This window comes from Phocoena phocoena, chromosome 6 (genome assembly GCF_963924675.1).
Source record: "Phocoena phocoena chromosome 6, mPhoPho1.1, whole genome shotgun sequence".
In the NCBI taxonomy this organism is placed as follows: Eukaryota; Metazoa; Chordata; class Mammalia; order Artiodactyla; family Phocoenidae; genus Phocoena; species Phocoena phocoena.
The window spans coordinates 23,557,852-23,576,338 of record NC_089224.1 but is presented as its reverse complement, the minus strand read 5'-3'; the positions used below and the strand labels follow the sequence as shown (position 1 = coordinate 23,576,338).

Here is an 18,487-nt window from a genome sequence, read left to right as displayed (position 1 = left end):
TTTCACGAATGGTGTTAGCAATCTGTTGGGTTTAGTCCTGAATACAGAGCTATCTTTTTTATTGGCTTCAATTTAAGCTCCATTTGACAACATTTTGTGTAATATTTGAAAAAAATTATGACTCCTGCTATCTTAGAAATGAGATTGTGCTGTCTCAGGATTTAAGATAAGATCAAGCAGTTGGAATAGTAATTGCAACTCAAAAATGGGGAAGGACTTTTATCTGGAATTTTGTTTTCTTATATTATTCAAAAAGCTCCTATATCCTTCCCTTCTGCAACTCTTTTTTTCAATCTGTGTCTTATACTTTTTAAAAAGTATTATAACAATTTCAACCTGAAAATTTTAATGAAGTGGTAAGCAGTAGAAAAATCATACCAAGATAAGCTTAAATCTGCTAGTGAGAAGGGTACATACTCTTTAGACCATCAGTAAGCTAAAATTTTCATGTTATAGAACCAAGTTGATTTATTAAGTTAAGAAACATTGATACTTGTGTAGATTAAAATATTCTTCAGTCTTTGAAGCAGCTTTGTAAAGAGTGTCAGAGAAAAGGAGCAGAGTCATGGGATGTTTTTAAAATTGGGAAATACTGCATTATTTATTGTATACCGATGAGAACAGAAATTGATAGAGAAGATAGAGATGGGATTGTTAAAACATATGAAAGCGTTGAATTTAAACACAGTTTATCTGTTATTATAGTAGCAGAGGCTACCAACCAGCTGGTGAATTTGTGGTGGGAAGATGAGTAGTTCTCTTCTGTTTGCTTCTGTCTAACTAGCAGAAAGGAACCTTATCTGCCGAGGATGGGCTTGGTATTGTCAAATGCCCACTTGAGATATGAGATTATAAATTTGGAAGTTTTTCAGCCCCATTTAATGGCTGAAATTGTGGGTGCAGTAGGAAAGGAGTTGGGTTCGGGTTTTGCCAGAAAGTGACAGGAAGAGAAAAGCAAGGGAGTCACTCTAGTGGTTGACCATCTGTGGAATCTAAGCTGAGTAATGAGGGAAGTTAGTCCCCAAGGAAGATAAAGGTCAAGCTGTAGTTTGGAGGTAGTGGTTGCATCAAAGAATTGTTGGGAGTGAAACTTCTGGTGTAGGAAAAGTGGAATGATCAGAGGTGGTTTTGAGTGTGAGATGCTTGAAACAAAGATTCCAGAGGTATTGTAGTCATTGGTGATGAGAAGGTTGAGGTTGTGGCTGTGGAGATAGTTGGTTGGAGTTGGGTAGGTAGTTTGAAGTGAGGATGTCAGAGAACCAAGGGAGCACGTTGTTCAAGGATCATATGTTGCCAAGAATGTGATGGAAAACAAGTAAGATCTTCAAGAGTGTGTGCAGATGACTAGAGGATTAATAGGTGGATGACTGCAACAAAATGGGGGGCCTGTTATTACTAGTGCTATGGCACGTGCCTCCATGTTGGGGTGTTGGGGTAGGAGAGATTGTGTAAGTAAGGTTGTTTGGGGAACACAAACAACCAGTTTGGAGAGAGCTGCTGGATGGAGGGGACCCTAGATAGACTTTTGCTACAGACAGACTGCCTTTCAGAAGGCAGCAGAAAGGTTTGGGCAGATGGGGGAAGAGGGCTGTAGGGTTCCAGTAGGGAAAGATACATCAGAGTGGGAAGAATTGAATGGGGAAGTGAGATTTCTGGTGCTGAAAGAGGTAGAGTGATGCGAGGCTTACATGTCTGTTGGGTGGCCTTGGGAAAGACAAGTGTACGTCTTTGTTGTCATGACAGCCTAGACTTTGTTGTCATGACAGCCTAGACTTCATTTCCTTACCTCAGTGGGTGGGGAGGCAGGCTGGTTGTAGCTCCTAGGAAGAGCACATGAACCTTGCGTGGGAAAAGTCACCTTCAGAAAAGCTGCTGCTTCCATGTTTTTTCTGTACAGGCATACCTTGTTTTATTGAAGGTTTGTGGCAACCTGGCATTGGCAGATGATGGTTAGCATCTTTAGCAATAAAGTATTTCTAAATCAAGGTATGTACATAGTTTTCTTCAGGTATAATGCTACTGCAAACTTAATAGAGTACAGTATAATATGAACATAACTTTTATATGCATTGGAAACCAAAAAATTAGTGTGACTCACTTTATTGCAATATTTGCTTTATTGTGGTGGTCTGGAACTGAACCCTCAATATCTCTGAGGGATGCCTGTATAACTTATTGCCACTTGAAATACTGTCTCTTTTCCTTACTTATTTGTGTACTGTCTCTCCCCTCCTACCTAAGCTTCAAACAGTAGGCATTCTGAATATTCATTAAATGAATTATAAAAGCCATTTGTTTTTAAATTTCCCTTGAAGTTCTATATAGTTAAGCATTTTTACCAGTTGAAATGATTCCTCTCTCCCTTGTTATTTAGGCTTTTTAATTATTTTAACTATTTTGTTGAATTTTAGTCTCTAGAAAATTCATTCCCTTCAATTCTTAAACCTGTGAATGCATGGCTGTACGATGTAGACATGATGACTAACAACGAGAACTGAACGTAGTCATGTGGTTCAGTGAAACTTGTGGTGGATATTTTTGTGTTTTATGAGAATACATTTCCATATATGTTTTACTACGTGGACTGTAAACTAGACCCAAATTTCAATTAAATGATAAACTGACTTTTTTGCATGGGTATGGAAATTTCTTTGAGGCTTCTCCAGAGTTATTGGATCTTCCGCTCTGGTTTCCCGAAGCTTGGGAGCAGAAAGGGAACTGCGAAGTCTTATTGGCTGTAATCCCTTCTTTTGCCCAAGGCTGCTGGTTTACTGACCATACCTCTAGCTGTGGCTCAGACTTGAAGTAGCTTCCAGTGTTGCCTCACCCTCCAGCTGTTGTTCCACCATGCACCTGCCACACCTCTGTTGCCCGCTCCAGTGCCTTGCTGGGTCTTTTTGTGTCCCATCAAGAATATGGGACCTGCCAGTCTAAATCTTTTCTGACATGCCAGTGTCTACCCTTTTCTGACTTTTGCCAGCAAAATGGATTGGCTGCCAGCAAAATGGGTTGGGATACAATGGGGGAAGCCGGAAGCCAGATGCTGTATTATGTTCAGTTGACCCGTGAGGAACTGCACTTTTCCTTGTTGAGGGGTCTAGTACCTCCTTTTCTCCTGCTTCTCTGTGTTGTCCTTGGCACCGAGGTCTGAGGAAGTAAAGTTAATTGCTTCCTGGCAAAGTGTATTTTAGCTGATGTTACGTTTAAAATTTGTCATGTTTGATGGCTTACTTGGAGTAGTTTGCTTTTGTGATGCTCTAGTAATGAACTATTATTTCACTGTCTTACAGAGTACTTTGGATTTCACGTATTTTTGCTGAACTTATAAAAAAAAAGGCGCTTGGGATGATGGATTAACAAGAACATTGAAATTCTGTGAAAACTTTCAAATTGGAGCATACTGAATTTTCACCCTAGTCCAGCAGCTCTGCTGCTCACTTAAATACAGATGAATGAAGACCCCATTCGGGAAGACACCTGGCCAGCGGTCCAGAGCTGATGCAGGTAGGCAGTGCAGTTCTACACTTTAGTACAATAAATTTAAAACAGTTGTAAAAATGAGAAATGCTCTCATGTAATTCCTAGTGGTTTGCTATTCCTAAAGCTTTGTGATTTCCAGTATTTTAAACACATACACATGTGAAAGAAACAGGTTTAGGTTTTTGAAAGGTAGGGATCATATTAATTTTTTTTTCCTGTGGTCTCTTGCAGTAAGTTATAGATGTCCAGTAAATACAGCAAGTGAATTGTAAATACTTGTAGGATTATAGTAAACAAAGGATTTATCATTTGTTTTTGAAAGAAGATGTGAAAGTGAGATGACTAGCTGAGTATTAGATTTAGTGAGATTTAGGATATTTATAGGGAAAAAGGTAAGCTCAGTTTTTTGTGTATTTATTTGAAAGAACTTTACTGGAATGAAATGTATGGAAATGAAATGAATATTTAATAGAAATTAATTTTTATTTTTGTGGCACACAGCCGATACTAGAAGTTTAGACTTTGCATGATTTTTGTCCACCCTAAAAACAAAGGTTAAAAATCTTATAGGCTACAAAATAAAATAGGTAAGTAGTATTTTCTTTAAGATTTATGTTTTTCTCCATTCCAGAAATACATTTGAATATTGGAAAAAACCTGTCATAACATATTAAGGTTCTTTGATAAATGAATCTGAGAATTCTAGGAAAATTACTATTAATCTTACAAGTGGTTGCTATGTGATTTAGAATTTATTTTATTTATTAACTGTAGTGTTTGGAATTCCTTTGTAGAAGAGCCACAGGGATTAAGATTTTTAAGTTTCTCTTTTCTCTTTGATTTTAGTTCCTCTCTTGTAAAGATAATATTGATTTAACTGTTAAATATTTGTCAGTAAGATTAACTTGCAGTAGTGGTGACTGACTGAAGTATAAGTCACCTGAGAGGTTACTATTTAAATTCCAACCGGCTCATCAGCTCTGTCCTGCTCTTTTATTAGCTGTATAAACGTTGGTGCATTTTGTATCTTCTTAAGCTTTGATTTTTCTCATCTAAACAATGGGACTGTTATGGTATGTATCTATTGGGGTTATTATGAAGAATAAATGTGTTTATGTTGTCAGGTGTTTAGGTAGGTGCCTGGCACATTATAGCTGCTCTGCAAAAAGCATTTTTTTTTTGTTGATCATACTGTTTGTAACGAAATATTTATTCCATCTCATTAGTTGCAAAAATTGCTGTCAAGTTTTTGTTGATCAGTGAACACCCCATGTTTCTGTCATTTGAAATAGTAATTCGTACCCTCAAGTTCTTTTTATGCACACCACTCTAAATTCAGCACTCCTATTTTCTTCACTGATTTAGTCATATTCTTAGCAGAAAGAATTGATTAAAGTGATGTGTAGTATGGTATAAGTAATTGAAGGAGCTAAACCAAGAGATGTTACTGTTAAGGGAGAGATTGTCTGATCCTAGCCAGTTCTTTGATCTTATATTTTCTAACTCTTTGATATTTTTTAGAGCATATGGCATAGTGCTAAAGACAAAGTAGGTACTCTGTAAATTCTAATCAGCCTATTGTTGAATATTTTAACATATGAAACCCTGGGGTCATTTATTGTTTTTCACTGTTGCGTATTATACTCTATTTTAGAGAGATACTGATCCCTTGATCAGTATTACTTATAAACTAGTCTTAATCATTTTCCCTGTTAACATAGACAAAGGCTTTGTTACTTTTAAATCCCTGTATCAGTAACAAATGTGCCCATTTACAAATAAAGAAAATTCACACACAAAGGGGGTTTCTTTTTCTCATGCAGCAAGAAGCCCAAATAGGCATTCCAGAGTTGATATGGTGGCTCGGCTATGCCCTTAGTCTGGTGCCATCTGAAAGGCTAAAGTGGGGGCCTTCAGTGGATAAGGCTCCTAGGATGTTTCTCTTCCTCTGTGGGCCATTGTGTAGCTGGACTTACTACATGAAGGCTCCCGGAGCAAGTATCCCAAGAGAAACAGGCACAGTGGCATGGTCTCTTCTCTTGGAAGTCATACAGGTTCACTTCTGTTGCATTTTGTTCATTGAAGCAGTCTCAGAGGTCTGCCCAGGTTCAAGGGAGTGGGCATGTACTCTGCTCCATGGGAGAAGTGTCAGAATTGTGGTCATGTTTTAAAACCACCACAGTGAGCAATTCCTAATACCTGACAGTGCTTGACATTAGGGTGTGAGTGATCAATAAAAATTTGAAAATTGAATTTTCTACATTCTCTTTATGTACCTAGTTCAACATATTAGGGATTTCTTTTTTTTTAATTAATTAATTATTTAATTTTTGCTGCGTTGGGTCTTTGTTGCTGCGCACGGGCTTTCTCTAGTTGCGGCGAGCGGGGGCTACTCTTCTTTGTGGTGTGCGGGCTTCTTATTGTGGTGGCTTCACTTGTTGAGGAGCATGGGCTCTAGGTGCACAGGTTTCAGTAGTTGTGGCACGTGGGCTCAGTAGCTGTGGCTCATGGGCTCCTGTAGAGTGCAGGCTCAGTAGTTGTGGCACATGGGCTTAGTTGCTCTGTGGCATGTGGGATCTTCCTGGACCAGGGCTCGAACCCATGTCCCCTGCATTGGCAGGCAGATTCTTTAACCACTGTGCCACCAGGGAAGTTCCAGGGATTTCTATTTTTTAAATAACTTAGGTTTATTTATACAAATGTGTTGGAATTTAATTGGTTACTAAAGTGGTAGTTTATATATACCTAATGACGTTGGGAAGCAAGTCCTTTTTTACAGTAAAGCTTTTTTCATATTTTTTTTTTCCTGTAAAGTTAGCCTCCATTTTTACTAGTTTACCAAAGGTTGCAAATTTTCTCCTTTTATGACATTATACTGATAGGTACAGGGAATGGTAGTAATAGATATCCATGTGCCTAATACTCAGATTAACAACTATTTTTGCTATATTCAGATATTTTTAAAACCTTGATTTTACTTTTATCAAATCAATAAAAATTCATGGGTGAAATGTCAAGTAGTGCCGAAGACTTATATCAAAAAGTAGGCACTCCATTCATTTTGATGTTTACCTTCAAAATTTGTAAATGAGTACACAAATTTCTCTTGATCTGAAAAATTTAGATATGTATTGAAACCTGTGGAGGATGACGGCTTTTTCACGTAACATCTTTTTTCTCCCGTTAACCTTTTTTTTTTAATAACGATGTCAATATTTAATTTTTTTTATTGAAATAAAGTTAATTTACAATGTTGGGTTAGTTTCAGGTACACAACAAACAGATTCAGTTGTGTATGTATACATGTACATATGTATGTATTATTTTTCAGATTCTTTTCCATTATAGGTTATTAACAAGATATTGATTATATTGGGACTTCCCTGGTGGTCCAGTGGCTAAGACTCCACGCACCCAGTGCAGGAGGCCTGGGTTCGATCCCCGGTCAGGAAACTAGATCCCACATGCTGCAACTAAGAGTTTGCATGCCACAACTAAAAGATCCCGCCTGACACAACTGAGGATCCTGTGTGCTGCAACGAAGATCCTGACTGCCGCAACTAAGACCTGGCATAGACAGACAGACAGATAGACAGACAGACAGATAAATGAGATTTTTTTTTTTAAAAAAGATAGTGAGTATCATTCTATCTGCTATGCAATAGGTTCTTGTTGTTTACCTATTTTATATATAGTAGTGTGTATATGTTAAGCCCAAACTCCTATTTTATCCCCCTCCCCCATTATGTCTCCTTTGGTAACCATAAGTTTGTCTTCTATGTCTGTGAGTCTATTTCTGTTTTGTAAGTAAGTTCATTTGTGTCATTTTTTTAGATTCCACATATAAGTGATAGCATATGATACTTTTCTTTGCTTCAGTTAGTATGATAATCTCTAGGTCCATACATGTAGCTGCAGATGGCATTATTTCATTTATTTTTTTATGGCTGAGTAATATTCCTTTGTATATACATACCACATCTTCTTTATCCATTCATCTGTTGACGGATATTTAGGTTACTTCCACGTCTTGGCTATTATAATTAGTGCTGCTACAAATATTGGGGTGCATGGGTTGCAGTATCATATGGTAGCTCTGTTTTTAGTTTTTTAAGGAACCTCTATACTGTTCTCCATAGTGGCTGTACCAGTTTACATTCCCACCAACAGTGTAGGGAGGGTTCCTTTTTCTCCTTTCTCCACACCCTCTCCAGCATTTATTATTTGTAGACTTTCTGATGATAGCCATTCTGACTGGTGTGAGGTGATACCTCATTGTACTTTTGATTTGCAGTTCTCTAATTAATGCATGTTGAGCCTCTTCTAATGTGCCTGTTGCCCATCTGTATGTCATCTTTGGAGAAATGTCTGTTGAGGTCTTCTGCCCTTTTTTTTTAGATGTTGGGGGTAGGAGTTTATTAACTATTTATTTTTGCTGTGTTGGGTCTTCATTTCTGTGCGAGGGCTTTCTCTAGTTGTAGCAAGCAAGGACCACTCTTCATTGCCGTGCGCAGGCCTCTCACTATCGCGGCCTCTTGTTGTGGAGCACAGGCTCCAGACGCGCAGGCTCAATAGTTGTGGCTAACGGGCCTAGTTGCTCCGCGGCATGTGGGATCCTCCCAGACCAGGGCTCGAACCTGTGTCCCCTGCATTAGCAGGCAGATTCTCAACTACTGTGCCACCAGGGAAGCCCTGCCCATTTTTTGATTGGGTTGTGTTTTTGATATTAAGCTGTATGAACTATTTGTGTATTTTGAAAATTAATCCCTTGTCAGTAGCATCATTTGCAGCAATTTTCTCCCAGTCCGTGATTGTCTTTTTTCATTTTGTTTATGGTTTCCTTTGCTATGCAAAAGCTTTTAAGTTTAATTAGGTCCCATTTGTTTATTTTTGCTTTTATTTCCATTACCGTAAGAGACAGATCCAAAAAAATACTGCTGTGATTTATGTCAAAGAGTGTTCTGCCTATGTTTTCCTCTAGGAGTTTTGTAGTATCCAGTCTTACATTTAGGTCTTTAATCCAGTTGAGTTTATTTTTGTATATGGTGTTAGAGAATGTTCTAATTCCATTGTTTTACATTTAGCTGTCCAGTTTTCTCAGCACTACTTATTGAAGAGACTGTCTTTTTTCCACTGTATATTCTTGCCTCCTTTGTCGTAGATTAATTGAACATCAGTGCGTGGGTTTATTTCTGGGCTTTTTATCATGTTCCATTGATCTCTATGTCGGTTTTTGTTTCAGTACCGTACTGTTTTGATTACTGTAGCTTTGTAGTACAGTCTGAAGTCAGGGAGCATGATTCCTCCAGCTCTGTTCTCCTTTCTCAAGACTGTTTTGGCTATTGGCAGTCTTCTGTGTTTCCATACAAATAAAATTTTTTGTTGCAGTTATGTGAAAAAGACCATTGGTAATTTGATAGGCATTGCATTGAATCTGTAGATTGCCTTGGGTAGTATGGTCATTTTAACAATATTGATTCTTCCATTCCAAGAACACAGTATATCTTTTGTCTTCAATTTCTTTCATCAGTGTCTTACAGTCTTTGGAGTACAGGTCTTTTGCCTCCTTAGGTGGGTTAATTTCTAGATACATTCTTTTTGATGCAGTGGTTAATGGGATTGTTTCCTTAATTTCTTTCTGATATTTTGTTTTTAGTGTATACAAATGCAAACGATTTCTGTATATTAATTTTGTATCCAGCAACTGTCAAATTCATTGATGAGTTCTACTAGTTTCCTGGTAGCATCTTTTAGGACTTTCTATATATAGCATCATGTCATCTGCAAACAGGGACAATTTTACTACTTCTTTAGCCTTCTAAGTTTTGGCTAAAATGGTACTTACTGTTTCTATCATGATTACTACATAAGTACTGAACTTTTGAGCCAAGTAATGCAGTATGATTATTTTTTTCTGCACATTTTTCCTGGAGTTTAGTGATTGCTTTAGTTTTTTTCTATTTCTTTAAGTTTCTTTGCAAGTTGAAGTCTTTTAAACCCTCCAACAGCTTTATAAAGCTCCTCTCAGTATAATTTCCTGCATGCCAAATCCATCTGTCCGTGTTTTTCTTAGAGGATTTTTTCCTAGTGCCTTCTGTCCTTTTCTCATCTGTTGATTATTCTCTCGACCTGCTGCAACATTGTCATCCTTGGAATTTCTTTTTCCTCTTTTGTATGTTAGATTCTCCTTTCCTCCTGGTTCCCATGCATTTTGTCTCTTAGTGTGTACTCTTGCCTGGGTAAAGCATGTACGTCTTCAAAAGTTTCAAGAGTAGGCAGTGAATGAGTTGATTGTTAAAGCTGCAAGTGGAATGTATAGTGATTCATTCATATTCTTTACTTTCCACTTCTCAGATTTCCTGAAATTGTCTCTAATAAGAATTTTTTAAAATGCACATAGAAGATGGAAGGTTTTTTGGACCTTGTATCAACATTGTTATTATTCTACTCTCATGCTTTATATTTGGCAGGGAAAAGATTCTAGGTTGGAAATAACTTTTTCTTTCAGAATTTTCCAGGCATTGCTCCATTCATTGTCTTTGAGATCCAGTGTTGCTATTTGGGGAAGTTGTATGCCATTTTCATTTCTGAACCTTTGTATGTGTCCAGTGGTTTTTTTCCCCTCTTCTCTAGAAACTTATTTTTTTTAATTTTTTTAAATTTATTTATTTTTGGCTGCATTGGGTCTTTGTTGCTGCGTGTGGGCTTTCTCTAGTTGCGGCGAGCAGCGGCTACTCTTCGTTGCGGTGTGTAGGCTTGTCATTGCAGTGGCTTCTCTTGTTGTGGAGCACAGGCTCTAGGTGCGTGGGCTTCACTAGTTGTGGCATGCGGGCGCAGTAATTGTGGATCATAGGCTCTAGAGCGCAGGCTCAGTAGTTGTGGCACATGGGCTTAGTTGCTCCACGACATGTGGGATCTTCCCAGACCAGGGCTCGAACCCGTGTCCCCTGCATTAGCAGGTGGATTCTTAACCACTGTGCCACCAGGGAAGCCCCTGTAAGTTGCATTCTTAAAAAGCCTTTCTTGAATTAGCTCTGCCTCTTATGATTGTCTTAGTGTCTCTTTGCTTTTCGTCTCTATTTGTGAATGTTTTCTCTTGTGAATGTTTTCTTTAGAGATGGATTTTCAGATTTCCTGCTTGTATGATGAGAGTATTTAATACCTCTCAGATTTCCTGATTTCTCCCTTAAAGTTATAAAGTCATACTCTTTTTCTGTTTGTTGAAGTGGCACCCCCCCAGAGACGACGGCTGGTCATGTAAAGCCAGGCTAATTAAAATTGCTGATCAACAGGGAGACTGTCACCTTGACAGCCTCCCAGGGAAATTTCACAAGAGGGAAAGGTGCTCACAGGGGAGGAATGAGTGAGTTAATAGGATTGGAGGCAATGAGTGTGGTGTGTAGGGGGATTGGTATTTTTAATCCAAATGAGTTGCTGGAACAGACATTGGTCTTTATCCTTGGAACATCTGAGTCCATGCAAAGTTAAGTCAAAAGTTGGTTATTTTGGAACATGTGTCTGAATGAACTTGTTAAAACACTTTGAGTGTATATAGTTTTACTTGCCTGTCATGGTTTAGTACAATTTAAGTAGTGGTTTGGTGAGTCATTGAACAGTTTATTTTGTAAATTAGGCTTTTTTCCTCATTTCAATCAACAAATAGATGCAGCTCCCTAATAAAGGGTCTTGTTCTGTTTTCCACTGGAAAATCTGTGATCCTCAGATGGGTGATATAACCCACCATTGACAACTAACTGACATTGGTGCCCAGTGAATATATACACACCTACCTACTCTTCTGTTATTTGCTTCTTCCACTTAACAGTATGTATAGGTGACCTCTTCTTAGCAGTATGTAGAGAAATTGCTCATGACTCTTTACAACTGAACAGTATTCCATTGTGCAGGTGTACCAAATTAGTTTGTTCAGTAGTCAGTTATTTGGACATTTAGGTTGTTTCTACTCTTCTGCTATTAGAAATAATAACTGCAATGAATAGCCTTGTCCATTTGTCTTGCCAATGCCATTAGGATAGATTTCTAGAGGTAGAACTGAATCAGATCTTAAATGTGTATGTAATTCTGTGAGATGTCACCAGATTCCCCTCAACGGGCTCTGTACCGTTTTGCATTCCTACTAGCAAGTAATATGTGTTTCTCACAGAGTCTCACCAGCGTTGTATGTTGTCAGCAGTGTAGATTTTTGTCCATCTGATGGGTGGGAATGGTATCTCTGTAGTTGTATGCGTGAGGCTGCATATCTTGTGTTACTTGTAAATGCCTCTTTGACCTTTTTCTGTTCTTATCTCACCCATTTTTTCTTCTCTACTTTCAGAACCTCTTTTAATGTCAGAGATATTAACTTTTGTCTGTGGTATGAGTAATTTATCTTATACTCTCTGTTGTGTGGAGTCAGCTTCTTGGAGAAAAATCTTCCTTGAGTCCCTTGTCTCTTGCTCCCATCTGTATGGGTCTCTTAGCCTACTTCTCAGAAGCTGCGCTGAACTTCTAACATGGTTTCTCAGATCCTCTGTGTTTACAGTGCTTTTCTCTCAGTTTCTGGAGTATCCTCCAATAATTCTGAGAGAAGATTTGTTTAAGGTTTAAATTTTGAGCCCGTACATGACTGTAAATGCCAGTTGGTAATTTATCTGGTTACGAGTTCTGTATTCAAAATAATTTTACCTCAGTTTTGAAGGCATCACTTACCTCTTGTTGTCTAGCCCAGTGTTGATGGTCAAAGAATAAGTCTAGTACCTCTTTATTTTTTTTAAAGAATTAAAAAAATAGACTATTTTTGTAGAGCAGTTTTAAGTTATAGCAAAATTGAGCAGAGGGTACAGTGATTTCTCATATACCCCCCATCTCTCCCCAGTGTTCCCCAGTAGCAGCATCCCACACTCAATTATATATGTGTTACCAATGAAGGTACTACATTGACACATCAGCATCATCCTAAGTCTGTAGTTTACCTTAGTGTTCACTCTTGGTGTTGTATGTTCTGTGGGTCTTGACAAATGCATAATGACACAAATCCACCATTATAGTATCATACAGAATGGGTTCACTGCCCTGAAAATCCTGTGTTCCAACTATTCATCCCTACCTCCCTCTTAACCCTTGGCAACCACTGACCTTTTATTGTCTCCATAGTTCTGCCTTTCCCAGAATATCATATAGTTCGAGTCATAAAATTCCTTCATGGCTTGATAGCTTTTTTTTTTTCAGTACTGAATAATATTCTGTTGTCTGGATATAGTACCAGTTATTTATCCGTTCACCTACTGAAGGGCATCTTGTTGCTTGCTTCCAAGTTTTGGCAATTATGTATAAAGCTCCTATGAACATCCATGTGCAGGCTTTTATGTGGATGTAAGTTTTCACCTCCTTTGGATAAGTGCCAGGGAGGATAATTGCTGGATTATATGGTAAGAGTTTTGTGAGAAACTTCCAAATTTGGATTCCCACCGACAGTGAATGAGAATTCCAGTTGCTCCACATCCTCTCCAGCATTTGGTGTTATCAATACATATTTTGGATTTTCACCATTCTGATAGGTGTGTTTAGTGGTATCTCATTGTTTTGAGTTTGTATTTCCCTGATGACTTATAATATAGACCATCTTTTTATACTTTTATTTGCCATCTCTGTATCTTTGGTGAGGTGTAAAGGTTTTGGGTTCAATTTTTTTTTTTTTTTTTTTTTTTTGCGGTACACGGGCCTCTCACTGTTGTGGCCTCTGCCGTTGCGGAGCAACAGGCTCCGGACGCGGGCTCAGCGGCCGTGGCTCACGGGCGCAGCCGCTCCGCGGCATGTGGGATCTTCCCATACCAGGGCACGAACCCGTGTCCCCTGCATCGGCAAGTGGACTCTCAACCACTGCGCCACCAGGGAAGCCCTTTTGGTTCAATTTTTAAAAGTTGTTTAATCAGTTTGTTTTCTTATTGCTGAATTTTAAAAGTTCTCTTTATGTTATGGATAACAGTACTTGATCAGATATGTCTTTCCCAAATATGTTCTTATCGTCTTGACAGTGTCTTTCACAGAGCAAAAGATTTAAATTTTAATTAAGTCCAACTTATCAATTATTTCTTTCATGGATTTTGCCTTTGGCATTGTATCTAAAAGGTTCCCAACATAACTGAGGTTATCTAGATTTTCTCCTATGTTACCTTTTAGGAGTTTTATAGTTGATAGTTTTTTGTTTTACATTTAGGCCTGTGATCTGTTTTGAGTTCATTTTTGTGGTGGATATAAGATCTGTGTCTAAATTCATTTTTCTACATGTGGATGTCCAGTTGTTCCAGCACCATTTGTTGAAAACACTGTCTTTTCTCCATTTTATTGCCTTTGCTCATTTGTCAAAGAACAGTTAACTGTATTTATGGGTGACTATTTGTGGGCTCTTTATTCTGTTCCATTGATCTCTTTGTTCTTTCACCGATACCACACTGTCATGATTAGTGTAGTTATATAGCAAGTCTTGAAGTCAGGTAATGTCAGTCCTCCAGTTTTATTTTTCTGCTTCAATATCCTGTTGGCTATTTGTGTCTTTTGCCTCTCCATATAAACTTTAGAGTCAGTTTGTTGATAACCACAAAATAACTTGCTAGGATTTTGATTGGGATTGCATTTAATCTACAGATCAAGTTGGGAAGAGCTGACATCTTGACAGTGTTGGTTTTTCCTATCCATGAACATGGAATATCTGTCCATTTATATGGTTCTTTAATTTTTTTAGTCTTTGAGACTAAAAAGTGAAGCGGTCATAAAGTGCAATTATGAAGTTTATTGTGGGGTGACTTACACACAGGCAGGATCAGCTGGACGACCATCCATAGGTGTTTGCAGCTGCACTCCATACCACCAAAAGGAGTATAGGGGGATTTAAAGGAGCCAAAGCTAAAAATGGAATCTGATTACTAAGGGAGAAGCACACCCACACAGATGGGACTGGGGTTTTTCCTCCCCCCGCCAGGGGTCTCATGTCCACTAACCATCTGCATCAGCAAAAGATACTCTCCCAGTTTTCATATCAGGTAAAGGCAAGGGTAAGAGTTGATAGGAAACTTACCTGCTTTGGGTGCATTTCTTGTGAGTAAGCTAAAGCTCAGTCATGCAGAAAGGGGAGAGGGGGTGGGACTGAGGGCCTAAGAAGGAGTTGACAAAGAAGAGTCAGTGTGGTTCAGCCACTCAGAGCCCTTGGCATGTTATTCATAGTTATTTTAAGTTCTCAGTTGGATAATTCCAGCATCACTGCCATATCTGAGTCCGATTCTGGTATTTGCTCTGTCTCTTCAAACTGTGCCTCACAGTTTTTGATGAAAGCCAGACATGATATTCTGGGTAAAAGGAGCTCTGGTAAATGAGCCTTAAGTGATATGGTGGTGTGGTGTGGGAGGGAGAGATGCACTATGTAGTTCTGTGATGAGGTTTTAGTCTTCAGTGAGTCTGCCTCACCGGGCTGTGACCTTCACTTGTGCTCCTCAGTTTCCTCCCCTCTTGTGTCCTACAGGGTGGCTAGGGGGCTGAGCCTTGAAATACCTGTCACACCAGGGGACAGCTAGAGAGTTGGAGTTGGGTATTTCCCTTCCCTCTGGTCACTTAGGCCCTGATACAGTAAGGCTCCAATAAAATAGTTTCTCTCAAGGGCAGGCCTTGTTAAGAACATAATACTTTGCTGTATTTCAAAAAGGGTACTTCTCCCTTCCCTCTGCTGAAAGCATAAGGGGGTTTTTCTCTGCTCTTCACTGTGAGAACCTGATGGTGCTTCTGGAGGTAAAACTTAAAAATATGTGGAGCCCCTTCCTTCCCATGACTAGGTCCCCTGGAGTTTTTATTTTTCAGACTTGTCCACATCAAGCCTCTAGCAGTTAGTCAATTGCCTTTCAGGTTTTCCTACCCAGGTACTGGTTCCTGCAGAGGATTCTGCTACCATGAATTGTGATTCTCTGTATCTGCTTGTCTGTGTCTCCAATTTTGGGGACAGTGATTCCTTGTAACCTCACTTCTCTCACCAATCTAAGAAGAGTTGTTGATTTTTCAGCTTGTTCAGCCCTTGTTAGGACAGAGTGATAACTTCCAAGCTCCTAACATGCCGGACTGGAAATGGAAAGTTCTCTCTCTTCATTTATTTTAATTTTCAAGAGCTCTTGTTGTCCCTTTTTATAGCCACTTGTTCCCATTTTATGACTATAGTATCTTCAGTTTTCCTGAGGATACCAGTTCTTTTATTTAATCTTCGTAGGCCTTGGAACTACAAACAGTGATGCTTATTTTTATCTTTCTCATACCACTGGGTTTTTTGTTTGTTTTTTTGTTTTGTTTGACTGTTGTTCATTGTCCATTCATACTTAAGAATTAAGGATTAATTACAAACGGCTTACCTTTTCTTGATTGATCAGAAGATTGTTTTTGTCACGGTACTCATCTAAATGGGAAAGTCAGCTTTGTGGGGAGTGTGGCGATGTCTGGGGCCTGTTAAGTGTCTAGGATGCAGGGAGCCGTGTGGGTGTTAGGCCGGGGGTGTACCAAATGCTAACGTCAGCTGCCCTTTCCTTGTATAGTTAGTGGTGAAGGGAAGGAGGGGATCCTGACACCAGGTACAATTCCAGTAGATCTTGATCGAATCCTGTATTTTCACGTCTACTTTTGCATTTTTTATATCGTTATACGCATCTGTTGTAAGCCTTAGGGATGTTCCAGGGATGCTCTGGATAGATTTGCTCTCTGTTCAGTCTGTATCTCATCTTCATGTATGAGCTGCCCACTTCGTGCACTGTATATATATAAGCATGCTAGGTGAAAGTGGGGGAGAATGGCTCTCTGAGCAATTGGGGTAATGTCTCACTGTTTTTATCTATGAAGTAGAATGGACAATCTTACACAGACCAATTGACCATATATCTCCTTTTTCATTTAACTTCTTAGAATTGTAAATGTTATGTAAGTACAGAAATTTATGTCTAAAAATTGCATGTCTTAACGTAAAGCCAAGGAGAGAGAACTTTGCAGAAAACCCAGAAGCATTCTTCCTCCACCCAGGTGGATCTTGTTACTTAGCGTGAATTTTGATCAATATAGTAAGCATGCTTTTGCATCATTCCACAGATATTGATAGATTGTTTTCATTTTCATATTTTTATTCAAAATATTTGAATTTTCTTTGTGATTTTGTGTTTGAACCATGAAGTTTTAGAAGATTGTTGTTTAATTTGCAAATACTGGGGTGTTTCCAAATACCTTGTTATTTATTTCTGACTTGATTCTGATATAGTTAGAGGACATACTTTGTATGATTTCACGTTATTTTAAGTGTATTGAGGGTTTGTATTCTGAGTAGCATATGGTGTATCTGGGTTAATGTCCCATGTGAACTTGGAAAAGATCTTTATTTTGACAATATTGGATTGGCATTCTGTAAATGTCAACTAAGCCTAGTTGGCTGTTTGTGACGTTCAGGTCTTTTATATCCTTTCTGATATTCCTAGCCACTTGTTATATCAATTACTGAGAAGCGTTCATATTTTTAAATACAATTATGAGTATGTCACTTTTCCTTGTGAATTCTGTCAGTTTTTGCTTTATATATTTCAGTGTTCTTTATTTATTTTATTTATTTATTTTTGGCTGCGTTAGGTCTTCGTTGCTGTGCGCAGGCTTTCTCTAGTTGCAGAGAGTGAGGGATACTCTTTGTTGTGGTACACGGGCTTCTCATGGTGGCTTCTCTTGTGGAGCATGGGCTCTAGGTGTACAGGCTTCAGTAGTTGCAGCACGTGGGCTCAAGAGTACAGGCTCAGTAGTTGTGGCATGTGAGCTTAGTTGCTCTGCGGCATGTGGGATCTTCCCGGACCAGGGATCGAACCCGTGACCTCTGCGTTGGCAGGCGGATTCTTAACCATTGCACCACCAGGGAAGTCCATATATTTCAGTATTCTATAATTAGGTTCATATACATGTAAGATTGTTATGGCTTCCCTTTCTTTGTTTTGTTTTGGTTTTTTGGCCGCACCGTCACAGCTTGTGGCGTCTTCATTCTCCCACCAGCGGTTGAACCCAGACCCTCGGCAGTGAGATCTTGGAGTCCTAACCACTGGACCACCAGGGAACTCCCTGGTATGGCTTCTTGATTGATCCTTTCGTCATTTTGGAATGTCCTTTTTGATCCCTGATAACTTTGTCCTGAAGTTACTTTGTCTGATGTTAATAATCATCTCTTCCTTCTTTATATGGTCTCTTAATTGATTCATTTAGACTATGTTTAATGAAATTATCAATATTGTTGGGGTTGGAAAGATTTTTGCTATCTATAGTATTCTGAATCCACAGGTAGGTTATTTTGTTTATCTTAGCAGCACCTTAAAGATTTATTCCACTGTTTTCTGGCTTACATTGTTTCTGACAACAAATCTGGAGCTAGTATTTTCTGTTTCCCTAAGTTTAAGGTGTCTTTATTCTTTGTCTGCTTAAAATATTTTATTTATCATTGGTTTTCAGAAATTTGATTAGGATGTGCCTTGGTGTGGTTTTTTCCTTTGTCTTTATCTTACTTTGGCTTCATTGAGCTTGTTGACTCCATGGTTATGTACTTACCACATCTGGAAAACTTTCTGCCATTATTTTTGTCAGACTTTTTCTTCCTTCACCCCTTGGTCCTCTCTTTCATGGAGTGCATTTCATTTATGTTGGGCTAGTTGATATTGTCCTACAAGTCACTGAGGCTGTTTGTTTCCCCCAGTTTTTTCCTTTGTGTTCTGTTTTAGATATGTTCTACTGCCATGTCTCACATTCACTGGTTTTTTATCTGTGGGGTCTAATCTGCTGTTAATCATATCCAGTGATTTTTTTTTTTCTTTCATTTTGGATCATGTATTTTTCACCAGTTTCATTTATTTATTCTCTTCTCCCCACCCCACCCCCATTTTTCTATTTTAAGTGTTTTTGTCTTCCTTTAGCTATTTGAGCATAGTTGTTAATAGTTCTTTTAACATCCTTGCCTGCTAATTAC

General features: G+C 38.6%; 1 protein-coding gene across 1 annotated transcript in view; it reads left to right on the top strand.

Annotated features, from left to right (window-relative positions):
* The window catches only part of SPIN1 (spindlin 1), a 65,155-nt gene that overhangs the window by 19,132 nt on the left and 27,536 nt on the right, over positions 1-18,487 (top strand). Inside the window, exon 2 of the mRNA XM_065878813.1 lies at positions 3,291-3,504. Within this exon, the coding sequence (XP_065734885.1) occupies positions 3,453-3,504 (52 nt within the window). The 5' untranslated portion in view covers positions 3,291-3,452. The remainder of the gene's footprint in view (positions 1-3,290; positions 3,505-18,487) is intronic.